The sequence below is a fragment of the Thalia democratica genome, chromosome 5 (genome assembly GCF_965202585.1).
Source record: "Thalia democratica chromosome 5, ktThaDemo2.hap1.1, whole genome shotgun sequence".
Taxonomy (NCBI): Eukaryota; Metazoa; Chordata; class Thaliacea; order Salpida; family Salpidae; genus Thalia; species Thalia democratica.
Window position 1 is genome coordinate 3,513,926 of NC_139169.1, and position 17,086 is coordinate 3,531,011.

Here is a 17,086-nt window from a genome sequence, read left to right on the forward strand (position 1 = left end):
ATATAATCTGCCATAAGGTTACACTACAGCGGTGCGCTATATTAATTGCGTAATTTTTGAGTCTAAATTCTTATGAAGTTAATGAACTTATAAAATTTTTCCTTATGGAGTTTTTCATTAACATCGGTGCGCATTCGCAATTACGCACCGAATCAATATATTGAGTAATAACATGTACTTTCCTAACTTGTCACTAACTGGTATTCAAAATTTCGTTTAACTTTTTGAATACTAGATAAACATAGTTGAAAAAAGGCAAATTAAGCAGAAAAAATAAACTATAAAGGATAAACATATTACATTATTTTTTTACATTTTTTTTTGGGTGGCACGCATGCGCCAGTGTCCCTCCCCACGCTACGCCCCTGACCTGAACCAGATAAGACCAATTTTAATTTAAAAATCCGTTCAGATCTGGATCGTGTCAGGCCTTTTCAAAAGATGTGCGAAAATTTTTAAAAAAGTTTAAGTATCAAAAAAACACTGATAATACAATACATAAAACCTCTAGAAAGTATTAATAAATATTTTCGTAATGAAAATTATTGTTTTAGTTACTTTTCGAAATGGTTCATATTTGCTTACTAGGGTCCAAATAAACACTGTGTATTTCTTTAAAAATGAATTTTTGAGTTTATATCCATTTAAAGGTAAACTTTAAAAGATTTGAAGTTAAATCTATTTTTCTAAAACTGTACTATTGTTTAAATTTTCTTAGTTAAATTAAGGTTTAAGATTAAGAATAATTAGGATTTGTGTAAAACCTCATATAATAAAAACTTTAAAACTATAACAAAACAGTTGTCGACTAGCATTTTCTATTAAATATAAAAAGTTATTTTTTCAAAAAAATATTTAAAAGTACAAACTTTTAATGATTAAACCTAAAATTATATGCGAAAACTGTTTTAATGTATTTATTATTTCGTGTTAGGTAAGATTTTGGTATTTACAAATATAATTTAAAGTTATAAAAATAGAAAAACTAATAATGCAACTTTAAAATTTAAAATAAGTTTTTGAAATAAAATAAGTTTGTATACTATTAATAGTTTACTTGAATAGCTTTTAGATGATTTTTACAGTGCTTTCAAAAATTATTTTATGCATAAGAAGCAGTATTTAATTGCTAAAAATGTAAGAGTATTCTTAACAATATAAGTTATTTATAAGCAGTTAACTTTGGTAAATAACTTTAAAATGATAAAACTACTTGTTTAGTAATTTTTACAGAAAAATAAACTTTTATACTACATCTTAAAGTTATAACATGTATATAATTTTTAATAAATAGTTGTACATATACATAAAACAACACATGCTTAACAGCCTCTATTAATATGATAAGTGTGATGTCACATTGGTCAATTTATAAACTCAACTGCTATGTAGCGCAATGTAGCGTGCTAGACTTCCAAACGAGATGTTCGAATCCGATTCCCGATGGAGATGCAAATTTTTTGATATGTTTAAGTTGTGTCAATTTTGTACGGAGTCACTTTTGCATGGGTCAGTTTTGCTCGAGTCATCAGTTTTGTCAACCACCCATTCATTAAGCCGAAAGAATGAACCGCTCACAGACCAAGGGTTAGGGGTGATTTTTCGCTTCAATCTTTTTTCTGCCGTTCTCCTACCCGGCAAGAGAAATTAACTGAAAATAAGTTTAAACCTTAAATGATGCCGAGAAAAAGTGATGACGTGCAAATGTGATGACGTGCCAAAATTTTAATCCGTGCAAAAGTGTGCCCTCGTGCATAATTTACTCCGACCCTGTTTAAGTATAATCGTTTGTATTCATGTTTGTTCGAAGCATGACTCTTGCATGGGTCTTCACTTTTTGTCGGATTTAACACAACCCGTTACTTATTTTGTACATATAACATCTTAAAACCTTTACCCTGATTGTTATTACCATTTCACTAGTCTTATTACGTTATCCCAACTTTAATAATTGACCACAGGGTAATATTACCTAAATAATCTATAACTTCTAACCCTTCTATTGTGGTATTTATCACTCAACTCATTTAATAGTTTTCTCAAGTTTTTTGTCATCACGTCTTATACTTTTCAGAAAAAACACTTAATTCTACTTTATTACTAGAAATTCTGTTTTTAAAACTTTGACTTTCAAAATTTTAGTAAAAGATCGAAAAAAAAGTGGCACTAATGTACAAGTATCATCAGTGTAATAGTGTAAAAATTAATTTTAAAAATTACGCCGTGCTAAAGTGACGATCAAAGTGAAATTACGATATTTTGATAGTGACTATCTGTGCAAAATTGACACCCAAAATTTTGAAGAGTGTCATTTCTGATTCGTCTTTATTTTTATCGATGTCGTCACTTTTGCACTGATTTGTACTTTTACACCTAATCCTTTGTTTTCCTTAATTCCCAACATTAAAACAACAACCTGTACTTGATCTCACAAGTTTTTATGACGTCAAATACAGCACAACAATACACTTATGACGTCACATACAGCTCGATAAAGAATTCATGACGTCACATACAGCTTGATAGTGTATTTATGACGTCAAATACAGCTCGATAGTATATTTGATACGTCAAAGTGAAATGAGTTGTACATGAAAAATTGCGAAAAAACGTTAAAAATACTTATAGGTTTTTATGAGCATAAAACAAGTAAATCAAGTAAAGTTATTAAAAATTTCGTTTAACTTGTTGATTTTTTATAATATTGTTTTAGGCTTTAAAAACTTAAAAAAATTATAATTGCATGTTTTTTATACGATTAAAAAAGTTATACTTCTGAAAACCTGTTTTTTAATAGTATAATATTACAACAGTATATGCGTTTTTATAAAATTCTGAATTGAAGTATAATATTTTCTTAACTAAAACAACTTCGCTTAGTATTGAAAACAAACTTTAAAACGTTTTAAACTTTTAAAAAGTTTTGGTAGAATATATTTTTCATTAAGTGATTACATTTTTTTGTTAGAAAATATTAGAACTTAAAATAATTCTTTACTTATAAAACTTTAGATACTAATAATGAACTTCATTAACGAGTGACGTTTTTATAAAATACAATTTTGCAGGAATTTATTGACTGATAATTTCTATTAGTTAAATTAAAATATCCAAACACCTTTTTTTGTAAAAGCCTGAACAATATAACACATAATAAAAATATAAAAAGTGTATTTTTCAAATGTCCAAAAAGGTTTTTTTTTGTAATCAATTAACTTTCAGAAAAAACATTTAAAAAAAGTTGTTTCAATGTGATACGAATAGTTACATACGTTTATATATATATTTAAATATAGATAAAGTGCGAATTTTTTTAAGTAACAAGTCCCAAATACCAAATGTAAATACTTCTAAAAAGTTTAACAAAGTTTACTTGTTTCTTAAAGTTTTAAATATATCAGAATTTAATGTACTAAATATTATATTAAATATAACATTAAACCAATACTAGCATCGTATTTTATGATGTTAATCCTTAATACTGGTGTACACACAAAACATATTTGTAACATATTAGTTACGTTTATGTTAATAGCTGTTCAAAGTATATTTTGAATAAAACTTTTTACATATGTTTGTTTTAACAGTAATTTTCAGAATGATGCTTAATAGTTTATCCTTCTAATTTAATTCAAAAATTAAAGCAAAAGTTCTGAAAAATCGGGTTTTGTTGATATTTTTATTAATTTTAATAAGCTTAACTTTGTATCAGATACTTAAATAATATGTTATTTAACGTTTTTTTAGAATAATTAATATGATGAAACATATAAACTAAAATTTATATATAATAAAAATATTTGTTATATACATGGGTATTTGTTTCTAAGAAATTAAATTAAATATAAAAACAAAAGTAAAGGTTGTATGATGATTAAAAATAACAAGCTGAATTTTACCATTAATACACTGTATATATATGCAAAACTATACTTTTTTAAACAATGTATGATTTTGATATAAATAAAATGCGCTAAAATCAGTGTAATTAACTATTGTTGTAAACTAATTTTATTTCCAATTGAATATTTTATTTCTTATTAAAGTTTGCACAAACAACTTATCAAAGTTTTGTACTGAATAGTACTTTTTACGTACTACAGTATCAGGTATAAGTTTTAACAATTTTGAACTTTCAACCAAGCAACTGCCGCGTGTATAAAGTTAGTTCTGCATTCCAAAGTTTGCTAATCCCTTTCACAAACCAGTGAACTCATTAAAGGCAAACATTTTCGCCCTTGAAATTCCTTCTCAAGAAATTCCCAAGAATTTGAACAACAGTTTCGGTGTGAAATTGCCACTCAAACCCCGCCCATCAAAACTGTTCTCTTAACACTCATTCTCTCGAAATTTGTTGCCTCGTTTTTGTTCTCTCGCTTTTGAACGGAACTTTTCGTTCGATTTTTGTTTTGCATAGTATAATAAGCAGCACATTAGTTAATAACACGTGTAATTAATCTGAAACGTTTGAAAGTAGACAGTTTTGTTGTTAATTAATCGAGTTAATTTACAACTAAAAAAAAATATTAAGCTGTAAAACATAAAATAGTAGTTGTAAAATTATACTACCTTTTAATTACAAAAAAAGATAATATTGTAAACTATTTTGATAAAAGTCTTAAATATAATAGTTTTAAGATAAAAACATAAATAAATTATTAAAACATAATTTTAAAACTATTATCCAGTAAAGTTAAAAAACTTTAGTGTGAAAAAACAGAATTTTAAATTAGTTTTTGTTTAACAAAGAAAGTTTTATTAGTTTTATATAACATACAAGACTTTCGTTGTAAAAATAAATCCCCAACAAAAAAGATTCAGTACTTACTTAAAAAAGTATAAGATTTATTTAGTAAACAACATGTTTCTACAGAACTAAAATACTTAAATAGAGTTTTAGTATTTTTATCAGCAATGATGAAGTTAGCAGTATTTTTTGCAATCATGTTTTGTTTGTTAGAAATTGGTGAGTTTTTAAATTAATTTTAATAATGTAATTGAAAAATAATTTGATTAGCACACCTGCAAAAACTTTATTTTAATCAAGTGTAGTTTCATTTTAAACAAAAATTAAAGCTCAAAACAAACTTACGAATTAGTTTAAGTGCAAATAGCATACAAACATCAAATTAAAATTAAAAAATTGATTTATTTAAGATGAACTAAACAGTAAAAACTAAAATTTTGATTTGTTTGAACTAATGCTATGTGTAGAAGTATATAATTAAGATTTAGAGTTTATTGTCTAAAGGTTTTAAATGTTTTACACAAAAATACAAGCTAAGTACATAGATATATAAGATGCATACTTAATTGTTTAAATGATGAATTGTTTTCAAAAAGATTTAAAAAGCAAAATAACTAGAAGATTACTAAATTTTTAAATTTGAAAATATTTAAATGATGTAGAAGAGGTTTAATATTTTGCAATATAATGTTATAAAAGTCCAAACAAATTTTCAACAACGTTTATATTTGTTTAACATTGGAGCTTGAATAAATTTCATTACGAAACTGTTTGTGTTTTTTTTTATTATTTAAACAGGTAGTTCAACTTTTGGTCAATATCAACACGTACTTAAAATCTAAATCAATAATGAGAAACTTTTTAGTTTTAGGCCGATAAACGCTGATGTAATTGATATAAAATCGACTAAAAACTTTATTTATTTTAAAAACATACGTATGAAGCTTGTCTGAAAAAATGATAAATACTAACAGCTTTATTGGTAGACCATAGTTTAAAATAGTTCAATTTTGTCAAAAAAATACTTTAATTAAAAGCCAACCAAAAAATTCATTAATTTTGCCTGTTTATAGGTCCAATCCATGGATAAATTTGAAAAATGTTAGTTTCACGGGGCAGTTTAACTATTTTATCAATTTTATAGGTCATTCCGAGGTAAGATATGCAACATGTAAGTTTCACGGTAATAGAGGTGAAAATTATGCCAATGGATATTTGCGTCTGAAAGAAGATGTAAGTTTTATTAAAATTATAAAACTTTGTATTAAAATAAAGTTTGTAAGTTGTATTAAAATGATTTTGTTTATGTTTGTAAGTTGTATTAAAACGATTTTGTTTATGTTTTCAGGCTGTATTAAAACGATTTGTTTATGTTTGTAAATTTATTGAAATAATAAATTATGTTATATTAAGTTCGAACCCATATCGAAACAACTAAACTTAAGTTTTTAAAACAAAAATCCAACGTTACATACAAACCAGGGATGAGGGCCAAAAATTGGAGCAATGATTTTTTCTAAAAAATAAAAAGATGCAAAAATGTTTAAAACCTGATAAAATTCACATACTTTTGTTTTACAAATAATATGATGTAGTAATATTTTTTTCTTACTAAACTAGTTCTAATAAATGTAAAAAGTATCAAATTTATTTTGATGTAAACATTAACAACCCTTAACAAAAATACAATGCCATGAAACCAACTATTACTTAAAAAAAAGGGTTTAATGGATATTAAATAACAATCAATAAAAAATACGTTGTTACGTCGAATCAACATACTTTACTATTAAACTAATTGCTACGTCATCAAAGGGATCGGGTCATTTTTGTGGAAGACTAAAAATTAAATAATTTATATAGAAATTTAGAATGAAGTTTATTGAACTCAATGAATTTTTGCATAGTCCACTGAAGGCAAATTTTAAAGCAAAAAGCTGAAGACTATTTTACATAAAACAATATTGGTGCAATTAATAGTTAAATAAACAAACATATATATATATATCCAATTTAAATATTACGTCACATGCGTCAAGAAAGTTTTGGATAAAATTTTAAACTAACATACAAATATATTCTTATTTAAAAACTGATTATTAGGTCATAGGAATACGGTCAAGTTAGGAGAAGGTTTGAACTTAACATATATGTTTATACAAAACTATTTATTACGTCATAGTTGCAAGTATCAGGTCAGGTTCGGGGAAAATTTGACGTTCACGTTAGGAAGAACGAAAAAAACTAATACTTTTTACACTATAACTAGACATAATTTATATATATATTCATATATGTATAAACTATTCAAGAAACTATAAAGGTGTCAGGTTAGGTTGGATGTTCATGTCAATGACACTTCAATGATTTTACTATTTAATACCTTAACTTAATACATTCATAATATATAATACGTATTAAACAGTTACGTCATAATTGCAGGAATCAGGTCAAGTTTGGGGTAGAATCCATGTTCATGTCATGAACACTTCGATGACCGGACCATTTGGTGTTTACATTCACACCTCTCCATCCAGGGGCCGGAGTTGCAGGAGAATGAGAAATGTGATGTTGGTTTAAATTATTAATGTCAATAATGTAAAAAATTGTAAGTTTTATATCATAATGATTGTATAAGCGTAAGAAATTAGTACAATATTAATATAAAAAACAATCAACATTTGTTTTAGAGTCATACTTGTAAAACTTTTGACCTTTCAGCATTATTTTTAAACTCTTTGATGTCTTGAAATAAATATGATGTTAGTCTGTGACGCCATAGTTATAAAGTTACAAAAAAATGTCAATGGTAGTTACTATGGTGGTAGTAATTTGAGAAATTTCACAAGTATTTATATCAAGTACTATTTGGCTCCATGATTTAGCTATTATGGCAACTACTAAATAAAGAAAATATAGAATTTACAAAGTATTAAATTACAACAGTTATTCTTTGTTACATAACAAAGCATATTTTGAAAGTTGTAGAAGCTTTTTATATAGATATTATAAATCTCTTACAAATTCAAACATTAAAATGGCCACATTGAAAAAGTCATTTTAAATGGTGACGCAATATTTAATATAAAATATATAGTACGTTATAGACAAATATTAACAATAAACTTTTTACAACATCAACATTTATGATTATAAACATTTTTATAAAGTCACCACTCATAATAATAAGCATTTTTATAAATTCACCATTCGTAATTACAAGTCTTGTTATAAAAACAGTAAAGGAGGTCTCATTGGGAATTTTGAATGTTCCCTCCATGTCAATACCTTCCATATTATGAACACGGACTTCAGATTGGATTCCAGATTGAACCTAGAAAGTTACAGGGCTGACAAGAATGGAATCGTTGGTAGAGGAATAAAAGTGAGTTTGAATTCAAATTAAATGAAAACCTAATAATAATTTAATATAAATATGAAATCTTTGGCTAAGGAATTAAAGTTAGTTTGATTTAAAAAATATTTACAACTTATAAGAAAAAATTACTAATGACTATAGTTAACAGAAAGTAAAAAAATATTAGATTACTTAACTCTAGAGTTTATAATTAAAAAAACTTTTTTATTAGGCTCTGCTTTTAATATAAATTACGAAATCTATGAGAAATTGAATAAAATAAGTTTAAATATAGTTGTATAATTGATGCAGAATAAACTAAGTTTTAATTAATTACAATTGAACCAATTATTTACCATTACTACTCTTATTATAATACCAAATGTTATAACACACATATTAATACAATATATCGCAATATGATACATGTAATATAAAGTTTTTAAATATGTTTACAGCTACAATTGACAAAATATGGGAATGGATTTGTTGCAGCATCAAAAAATTAAAGTCATTTATTTTATTTTATTTATTTACAGCTCCATCTCACGTCTCGCGGAACAGCCGTTTGTTGCATCATTCAACAAGAGAATCCTTTAAACTTCGAAAAAATGAATAATAATGGAAAAGCAGGTAATTTCCACTACCGTCATTTATGGCGTAATAAACTTGTGCTTGTGATCTATTTAATAAATTTTAAAATCATAGTTGAAGTTTTAATGGTGTTAGGTTTTTTATTAAAGAAGTTTTAGTGTTTTACGGTAAATTTTGTAGTATTCACGTTTTTATTTTTTATTTCAGTGAGTATTTTTCGCTACATAGTTACCAAACCATACTGTCTTTCGTTAACAAAAAAAGTTTGTTAATCGAACACCTTTTTGTTTTTAATTTGTTTCTTTATATTTTTTAATGTGAATAGTATATGGCGAGCTTCAATTAGCTGTTTCATAAAAGTAGTAATTTCTTTAAACTATTTAAATTATGTTAAATAAAATTATTCTGTTCACACGTAAAATTGGTTTCTTTATATAAAAACTTCATGTTAATACTAGTTAAATTGTCCAAGTAGTTTACTAATTATATGATATTAACAAAAACATCAATACTTTATTTTAAGGAGGAAAACAGCCTCAGTGTACCGAAGACTTGTTGCCTGATAATCGAATTGGTATGATCAACCCTATTGTATGATATTAAGTTTTTCAAATATAAGCAATTAAAACTAATAGTTAACTAATACTAATAAACATATTGTTGTCATCCAACAATGTTTAGATATGCATTCGGTAAAATTCATTAGTAGTTTGGAGAAATATTCTTTTATCTTAGCTTGTTAGTTTTTACTATAAGTGGTTTTTCTCTTAAAGATAATTAACATTCTGTTCAAAAAAACTATAAAGTAAAAAAAAATACATTAACTAAAATTTTTATGCTTATGTAAGATTATGCTAATTTTTTATGCAAATGTTTCATTTCGTACTTCAGAAAACATGAAAACTTTTGATATGGCCCTGAAAAACAGGGGAACAAAATATACTAAATTATGATTAAAATAAATTTTAGTATTTTTATCAACAATGATGAAATTAGCAGTATTTTTTGCAATGATGTTTTTTTTGGCACAACTTGGTGTGTTTTTGAACTGATTAATGTTTATGAAAGTTATTTTATACTTTTTAATGTATTAAAAAGTTTGTCTAAAATAAATATCTTACTATACAAAAAATAAATTAACAACAAACATATAAAAGTAATATGTATAGTTGTCTTATATACAACTTTATTATAGATTAAATTAAAGATAGTTTACAGTAAATGTGTTTGTTAACAACTCAGATCTGTTAAACTGTGTCAATGATGTTAGGTAGTTTGTAATTTAATTGTATCAAAGTCTAAGCAAATATTCAACAACCGAATTTTTTACGTTTCTTTTTGTTTTTTGCTTTAGTTTGATGAAATTTGTATTTCGAAATTATTTGTGTCAAGATGATTAAAATTTGTCTAAATAAATTCAAATTTTAGCCATTTTATACTTTTTTTTTCCTTTTAGACCGATCAAAAATAAGAAACATTTAGTTCTAGCTCGTTTTATTTCATATAATAAATTGATTTGAAACTCTCGTATACTTTTAATAAAAGAATTTAACTAATTGTTGCCAAACTGTAGGACCAAGCGATACATATCAAGTGTAAGCTTAATTGCAAAACTTAATTTAAAACAATTTAGTTAATAAATATATTTTAACTTATTAGTTTGTAAATAATGTATACTTTCGTAAAATTTAACTAATTATTTTTTATTTAATCTATAGGTCAATCCGAGGTAAGATATGCGAGATGTAAGTTTCACGGTGAAAGAGGTGAAAATTATGCCGATGGATATTTGCGTCTGAAAGAAGATGTAAGTTTTATTAAAATTATAAAACTTTGTATTAAAATAAAGTTTGTAAATTGTATTAAAACGATTTAGTTTATGTTTGTAAGCTGTATTAAAACGATTTTGTTTATGTTTGTAAAGTGTATTAAAACGATTTTGTTTATGTTTTTAGGCTGTATTAAAACGATTTGTTTATGTTTGTAAATTTATTGAAATAATAAATTATGTTATATTAAGTTTGAACCCATATCGAAACAACTTAACTTAAATTTTTAAAACAAAAACCCAACGTTACATACAAACAAGAGGTTAGGCCAAAAATTGGAGCAATGATTTTATCTAAAAAACAAAAACATGCAAAAATTTTTAAAACCTGATAAAATTCACATACTTTTGTTTTGCAAATAATATGTTGTGGTAATATTTTTTTCTTACTAAACTAGTTCTAATAAATGTAAAAAAATATCAAATTTATTTTGATGTAAACATTAACAACCCTTAACAAAAATACAATGACATGAAACCAACTATTACTTAAAAAAAGGGTTTAATGGATATTAAATAACAATCAATCAAAATTACGTTGTTACGTCGAATCAACATAATTTACTATTAAACTAATTGCTACGTCATCAAAGGAATCGGGTCATTTTTGTGGAAGACTTAAAATTAAATAATTCATATAGAAATATAGAATAAAGTTTATTGAAATAAATAAATTTTTGCATAGTTCACTGAAGGTGAATTTAAAAGCAAAAAGCTGAAGGCTATTTTACATAAAACAATATTGGTGCAATAGATAGTTAAATAAACAAACATATATATATATCCAATTTAATTATTACGTCACATGCGTCAAGAAAGTTTTGGATAAAATTTTAAACTAACATACAAATATATTCTTATTAAAATAATGATTATTACGTCATAGGAATACGGTCAAGTAGGAGAAGGTTTGAACTTAACATACGGTAGGACTTTTTATGGGTAGTATTTTATGGGCACTATTTTATGTAAGAATTGCTGCAATCAATTCTGCCCATAATTTTATGTGATGTCATTAACGTTATGGGTAGTATTTACATGTTGCTGCAATTAAGTTGCTGCAATTAAATGAAAAATAAAATACTGTCCAGGCCTTATATAAATATTATGGATAGTTTTTGTAGTTTTAAATTTATAAACAAACAAATAAAAAATAACTTGAATACACATAAACCAATATTTTGATTTATTTTTGCATTTATTTGAGTTATATTTTGTAAACTGACATTAGTAGTGGCTAGACTTATTAAAAGATTATGGATAATTTTTTTATTCAAGATTTAATAAAGAAAAAAAAAAACTTGAATACACTTAAACCAATTGTTTGATTTAATAGTATATTTAAGTAATTTGTATTTTTTATGCTAACAGAAGTAATGGCTTGGCATATTATAAATATTATTAATATTTTGGATATTTTTTATCTAAGATTTTACAAACAAAATTAAAATTGAACACACAGATACCAATTGTTTGATTTATAATTGTATATATGTAATTTATATTTAGAAACTTATAAAAGTAATGGTTGGTCTTATGAGAACAATTTTATAGGCACTATCTTATGTGTAGAATTGCTTCAATCAATTATGCCCATAATTTGATCTTATTTCATTTAAATTATGGGTAGTATTTAGATGTTGCTGCAATTAAGTTGCTGCACTTAAGTAAAAATAGAAAACTGCCACTTTTAAATCAAACAATTGCTGTAAGTGTATTCAAGCTTTTTTTTTTCTTTTTAAAATTTTACCTAAAAAAAAAACAAATCATTATCTTTAAATAAGTCTAGCCACTACTTCTGTTAGGTTACAAAATACAATTTATATAAATGTATAAATATATCAAACTATTGGTTTATGTGTATTCAAGTAATTTTTTATTTAATTGTTTATAAATTTAAAACTACTAAAACTATACATAATATTTATTCAAGGCCTAGACAGTATATTAGACCCATAATTTAAATGAAATCACATCAAATTATGGGCATAATTGATTGAAGCAATTCTACCCATAAAATAGTACAAATTAGACCAAACCATTACTTCTATAAGTTAACAAAATATAAATTACATATATACAACTATAAATCAAACAATAGGTTTATGTCAATTTTAGTTTTGTTTTAGTAAAATCTTAAATAAAAAAATATTCAAAATATATATAATATGCTAAGCCATTACTTCTGTTAGCATAAAAAATATAAATTACAGAAATATACTTATAAATCAAACAATTGGTTTAAGTGTATTGAATTTTTATTTTTTCTTTATTAAATATTAAGTAAAAAAACTATCTATAACCTTTCTAAAAGTCTAGCCACTACTTCTGTTAGTTTACAAAATATAAATTAGATAAATACACTTTTAATTTAAACAACTGGTTTAAGTTTGTTCAGGTTTTTTTTTCTTTATCAAATCTTAAATAAAAAACTATCCATAATATTTTAATAACTCTAGCCACTACTTCTGTTAGTTTACAAAATATAATTTAAATAAATGCTCAAAAAAATCAAACAATTAGTTTATGTGTATTCAAGTTATTTTCTATTTGTTTGTTTATAAATTTAAAACTGCAAAAACTATTCATAATATTTGTATAAGGACTGTACAGTATTTTATTTTTCATTTAATTGCAGCAACTTAATTGCAGCAACATCAAAATGCTACCCATAAAGTTAATGACATCATATCAATTTATGGGCAGAATTTGATGCAGCAATTCTTTCCATAAAATAGTGCCTATAAAATACTACCCATAAAAAGTCCTACCGCTTAACATATATGTTTATACAAAACTATTTATTACGTCATAATTGCAAGCATCAGGTCAGGTTCGGGGAAAATTTGACGTTCACGTTAGGAAGAACGAAAAAAAACTAATACTTTTTATACTATAACTAGACATAATTTATATAGATATTCATATATGTATAAACTATTCAAGAAACTATAAAGGTGTCAGGTTAGGTTGGATGTTCATGTCAATGACACTTCAATGATTTTACTATTTAATACCTTAACTTAATACATTCATAATATATAATACGTATTAAACAGTTACGTCATAATTGCAGGAATCAGGTCAAGTTTGGGGTAGAATCCATGTTCATGTCATGAACACTTCGATGACCGGACCATTTGGTGTTTACATTCACACCTATCCACCCAGGGCCTGGAGTTGCACGAGAATGAGAAATGTGATGTTGGTTTAAATTATTAATGTCAATAATGTAAAAAATTGTAAGTTTTATATCATAATGATTGTATAAGCGCAAATTATTAGTACAATATTAATATGTTTTTAAAAAACAACCAACATTTGTTTTAGAGTCATACTTGTAAAACTTTTGACCTTTCAGCATTATTTTTAAACTCTTTGATGTCTTGAAAAAAATATGATATTAGTCTGTGACGCCATAGTTATAAAGTTACAAAAAATGTCAATGGTAGTCACTATGGTGGTAGTAGTTTGAGAATTCTCACAAGTATTTATATCAAGTACTATTTGGCTCCATGATTTGGCTATTATGGCAACTACTAAAAAAGAAAATATAGAATTTACAAAGTATTAAATTACAACAACTCTGCTTTGTTACATAACAATCAACAAAATCGGCGAAAGTCTGCAGAACAAGTCCGGACTTCCGTTTGCCGTGAGACAAGCTCAAATTTAACAAAATGGTTGATCATGCCAATTCGATCATCAGATACAATACGATTTTGTTGATTGTTACATAACATTTAATAATTGTTGTAGTTTTTTATACAAGTCTTATAAATTCAACATTCATAGAAATTCTTATATATTTTACATTAAAAGGCCACATTGGAAAGTTAAGTTTAAATGGTGACGCATTTCATATTATAAAATAAATGATAATTTATAGAAAAATATTAAGTATAAACATTTTACAAAATCAACATTCAAGATTAAAAAATTCTTATAAATTCACCATACATAGTAATAAGCATTCTTATTAAAACAGTAAAGGAGGTCACGTAGGGGAGTTTGATGGTTTAAACGGTGACGTCATCCATATTATGTACACGGACTTCAAATTGGATTCCAGATTGAACCTGGAAAGATACAGGGAGAACAATAATGGAATCGTTGGTAGAGGAATAAAAGTGAGTTTGAAATTTTAACTATTTGAAATAAACATAAACAGTACAGGAGTAAGACTAAGTTTAAAACTTAAAATAGTCTGAATAAATTTTAATAATGATAAAATAAATTGGAATCGTCGGTAGAGGAATAAGAGTAAGTTTAAAATTTATACAAAAAAAAACAATAATAATAAAAATATAGATTCGTTGGCAAAGGAATAAAAGTTAGTTTTATTTAAAAAATGTTCACAACTTATGTAAAAAATTGTCAATGACTTTACTTAACAGAGAGCAGAGATTTATAATATTCCAAAATTCTACAGTTTTCACTTAAGAAGTCTTTGTTTATTATGCTTTTCTTTTAAGATAAATTACGAATTATCTGGTATACTGCATAATACAATTTTAAATTTAGTTTTATAATTAATATAATTTAAATTAAAGTTTAAACTTTAACTTATTACCATTTCAACAAGAATTACATTTTTCTTCTCTTATCATACAGAATATTATAACACACATCATGAAATAATATATTGCAATATAATACATGTAATATAAAATGTTCAAAAATGTTTACAATCACACCTGACAAATAATGGAAAAGCGATTTGTTGCATTTTTCAATGAAAATGTTTATTATATTTAATTTATTTACAGCTTCGCCTCTCCTCTAGTGAAAAAGCGATTTGTTGTAATGTTGAATCGGACGATTCTGTCGGTTTCGAGAAAATGAATAATAATGAAAAATCAGGTAACATCCACAATCGTCACTGATGACGTAATAATCTTGTACTTGTGACGCCATAATGAAACTTGCGATCTCACTATTTTGTTTGTGACATCATGATTGAAGTTTTAATGCCGTTACAGTTTTTAATTGTAAACATTTAAGTGTTTTTCTGTATTTTTATGTAGTATTTTATGTATTTCATTTCAGTAAAAGTTTTTTGATGTATAGTCACCGAGTCATAATGTCTTTCGTTAACATAAAAAGTTTGTTAATCGAACACTTTTTGTTTCTAAACTGTTTTTTATACTTTTTAATGTGAATAGTATATTGCAAGCTACAATTAGCTTTTTCATAAAGGAGTAAAATCTCTAAATTATTTAAATTGTATTTAGTAAATTTAATCTGACTACACGTAAAATTGGCTTCTTTATATAAAAACTTTATGTTATTTAAACTTTACTTTACTAATTTCATGATACAAACATAAGCAATTAAAACGTGTAGTTAACTAATATTAATAAACATACCATTGACATCCAAAAAGGTTTATACATGTATTCTAAAACATTCATTAGTTGTTTACAGAAATAGGTCTATAGTTTAACTTTTAAGCTTTTTTTCATAAGTGGTTTCCGTAGGTTTTTTCTACATAATAGTCACGTTTTCTCGGGGTTTCATTAAAATTTAAAAAGTCAAAAATTTAGTAGTAAAAAAAAATAAATAGGGTAATAAACTAGAGTTAATTTATTTTTAATGAAAATATAAGATGTGATGACAAAAAACCTAAAGAAAATTAAAAATTAAAAGAGTTGAGCGTAAATACCACAATAGAAGGGTAATAAATTATACATTATTTAGGTAATATTACCCTGTGGTTAATAATTAAAGTTGGTATAATGTAATATGGTCAGATAACTGGTAATAAAAATCAGGGTATAGGTGTTAAGATGTTATCCGTGCAAAATAAGTAATGGCTTGTCTTAAATCCAACAAAAAGTGAAGATCCGTTCAAATTGTTTTTAAACGACAAAAAACGCTTAAAAAGTTTGTTCGAATGACCTGGTGCACAAAAATCCTTTCGGTTTTCGACGGATTTGTTCAAGAGTCATGCTTCGTGTGAAAGTGAAGCATTTTTATTGGAATAAGATACAAACGATTATACTTAAACAGGTACGGAGTCACTTTTGCACGAGAGGTCACTTTCACAGGAGAAACTATTTCCTGACGTCAGCATATTTAAATTTTTTGCACGTCAGCACTTTCGCACGGGATTCAACTTAGTTTCAGCTGATTGGTAATCAGTTTCTCTTGCCGGCTTAAAGAACGGATGAAAAAAGACTGAAGCAAAGAGTTAGCATCACTGTCACCCCTAACCCTTGGTTCCTTGTATCGGCTTGGTGAGCGGGCCGTTGACTGAATTGATGTCTTCGTACGAAACCGGTCGGAGACCCTTTGGGCAAAAGATACCGGTCCCAACTCAAGCATACTAAAATATAACATAAAAAAACAGTTCTGTTTATTTAGACTTTGATAAGCAAACATATCAACACTCAATAACAAAAATGAGCTGCACAATAAAATTTCATAATAATATTAATTTCAGTACATGATTAACTTTTTTTTTGTTTATGAAATTTAGACGCATAAATTTTTTTCAGCTGCTATGGAAAACTTTTATATATTTGTTAAAAATCACTATGCAAAACTTTTGTTCTTA

The 17,086-nt window shown here is 25.6% G+C and overlaps 1 protein-coding gene and 1 long non-coding RNA gene across 2 annotated transcripts; both read left to right on the forward strand.

Moving 5' to 3' along the window:
• Positions 1 to 4,878: 4,878 nt before the first annotated feature.
• LOC145835619 (uncharacterized) lies at positions 4,879 to 7,327 on the forward strand. The gene is made up of 3 exons (XR_014369864.1): positions 4,879 to 4,966; positions 5,892 to 5,980; positions 7,190 to 7,327. It is a non-coding gene; the product is annotated as an uncharacterized LOC145835619 (long non-coding RNA).
• Positions 7,328 to 8,033: 706 nt separating this feature from the next.
• LOC145837093 (uncharacterized) lies at positions 8,034 to 15,596 on the forward strand. The gene is made up of 7 exons (XM_082944866.1): positions 8,034 to 8,132; positions 8,645 to 8,738; positions 9,223 to 9,273; positions 10,418 to 10,506; positions 13,604 to 13,731; positions 14,516 to 14,657; positions 15,297 to 15,596. The coding sequence occupies exons 1-7, from the start codon at positions 8,046 to 8,048 to the stop codon at positions 15,411 to 15,413; spliced, it is 708 nt and encodes a 235-aa protein (XP_082800992.1). The 5' UTR covers positions 8,034 to 8,045; the 3' UTR covers positions 15,414 to 15,596.
• The last annotated feature ends 1,490 nt before the right edge of the window (positions 15,597 to 17,086 follow it).

What these genes read in the sequence shown, in the direction of transcription:
- LOC145837093 (XM_082944866.1), top strand. Translation starts at nt 8,046, where the DNA reads ATGAACACGGACTTCAGATTGGATTCCAGATTGAACCTAGAAAGTTAC. An exon ending in GTTGCCTGATAATCGAATTG is followed by an intron (nt 9,274 to 10,417) that starts GTATGATCAACC and finishes TTTAATCTATAG; the next exon opens with GTCAATCCGAGGTAAGATAT. An exon ending in TCGTTGGTAGAGGAATAAAA is followed by an intron (nt 14,658 to 15,296) that starts GTGAGTTTGAAA and finishes ATTTATTTACAG; the next exon opens with CTTCGCCTCTCCTCTAGTGA.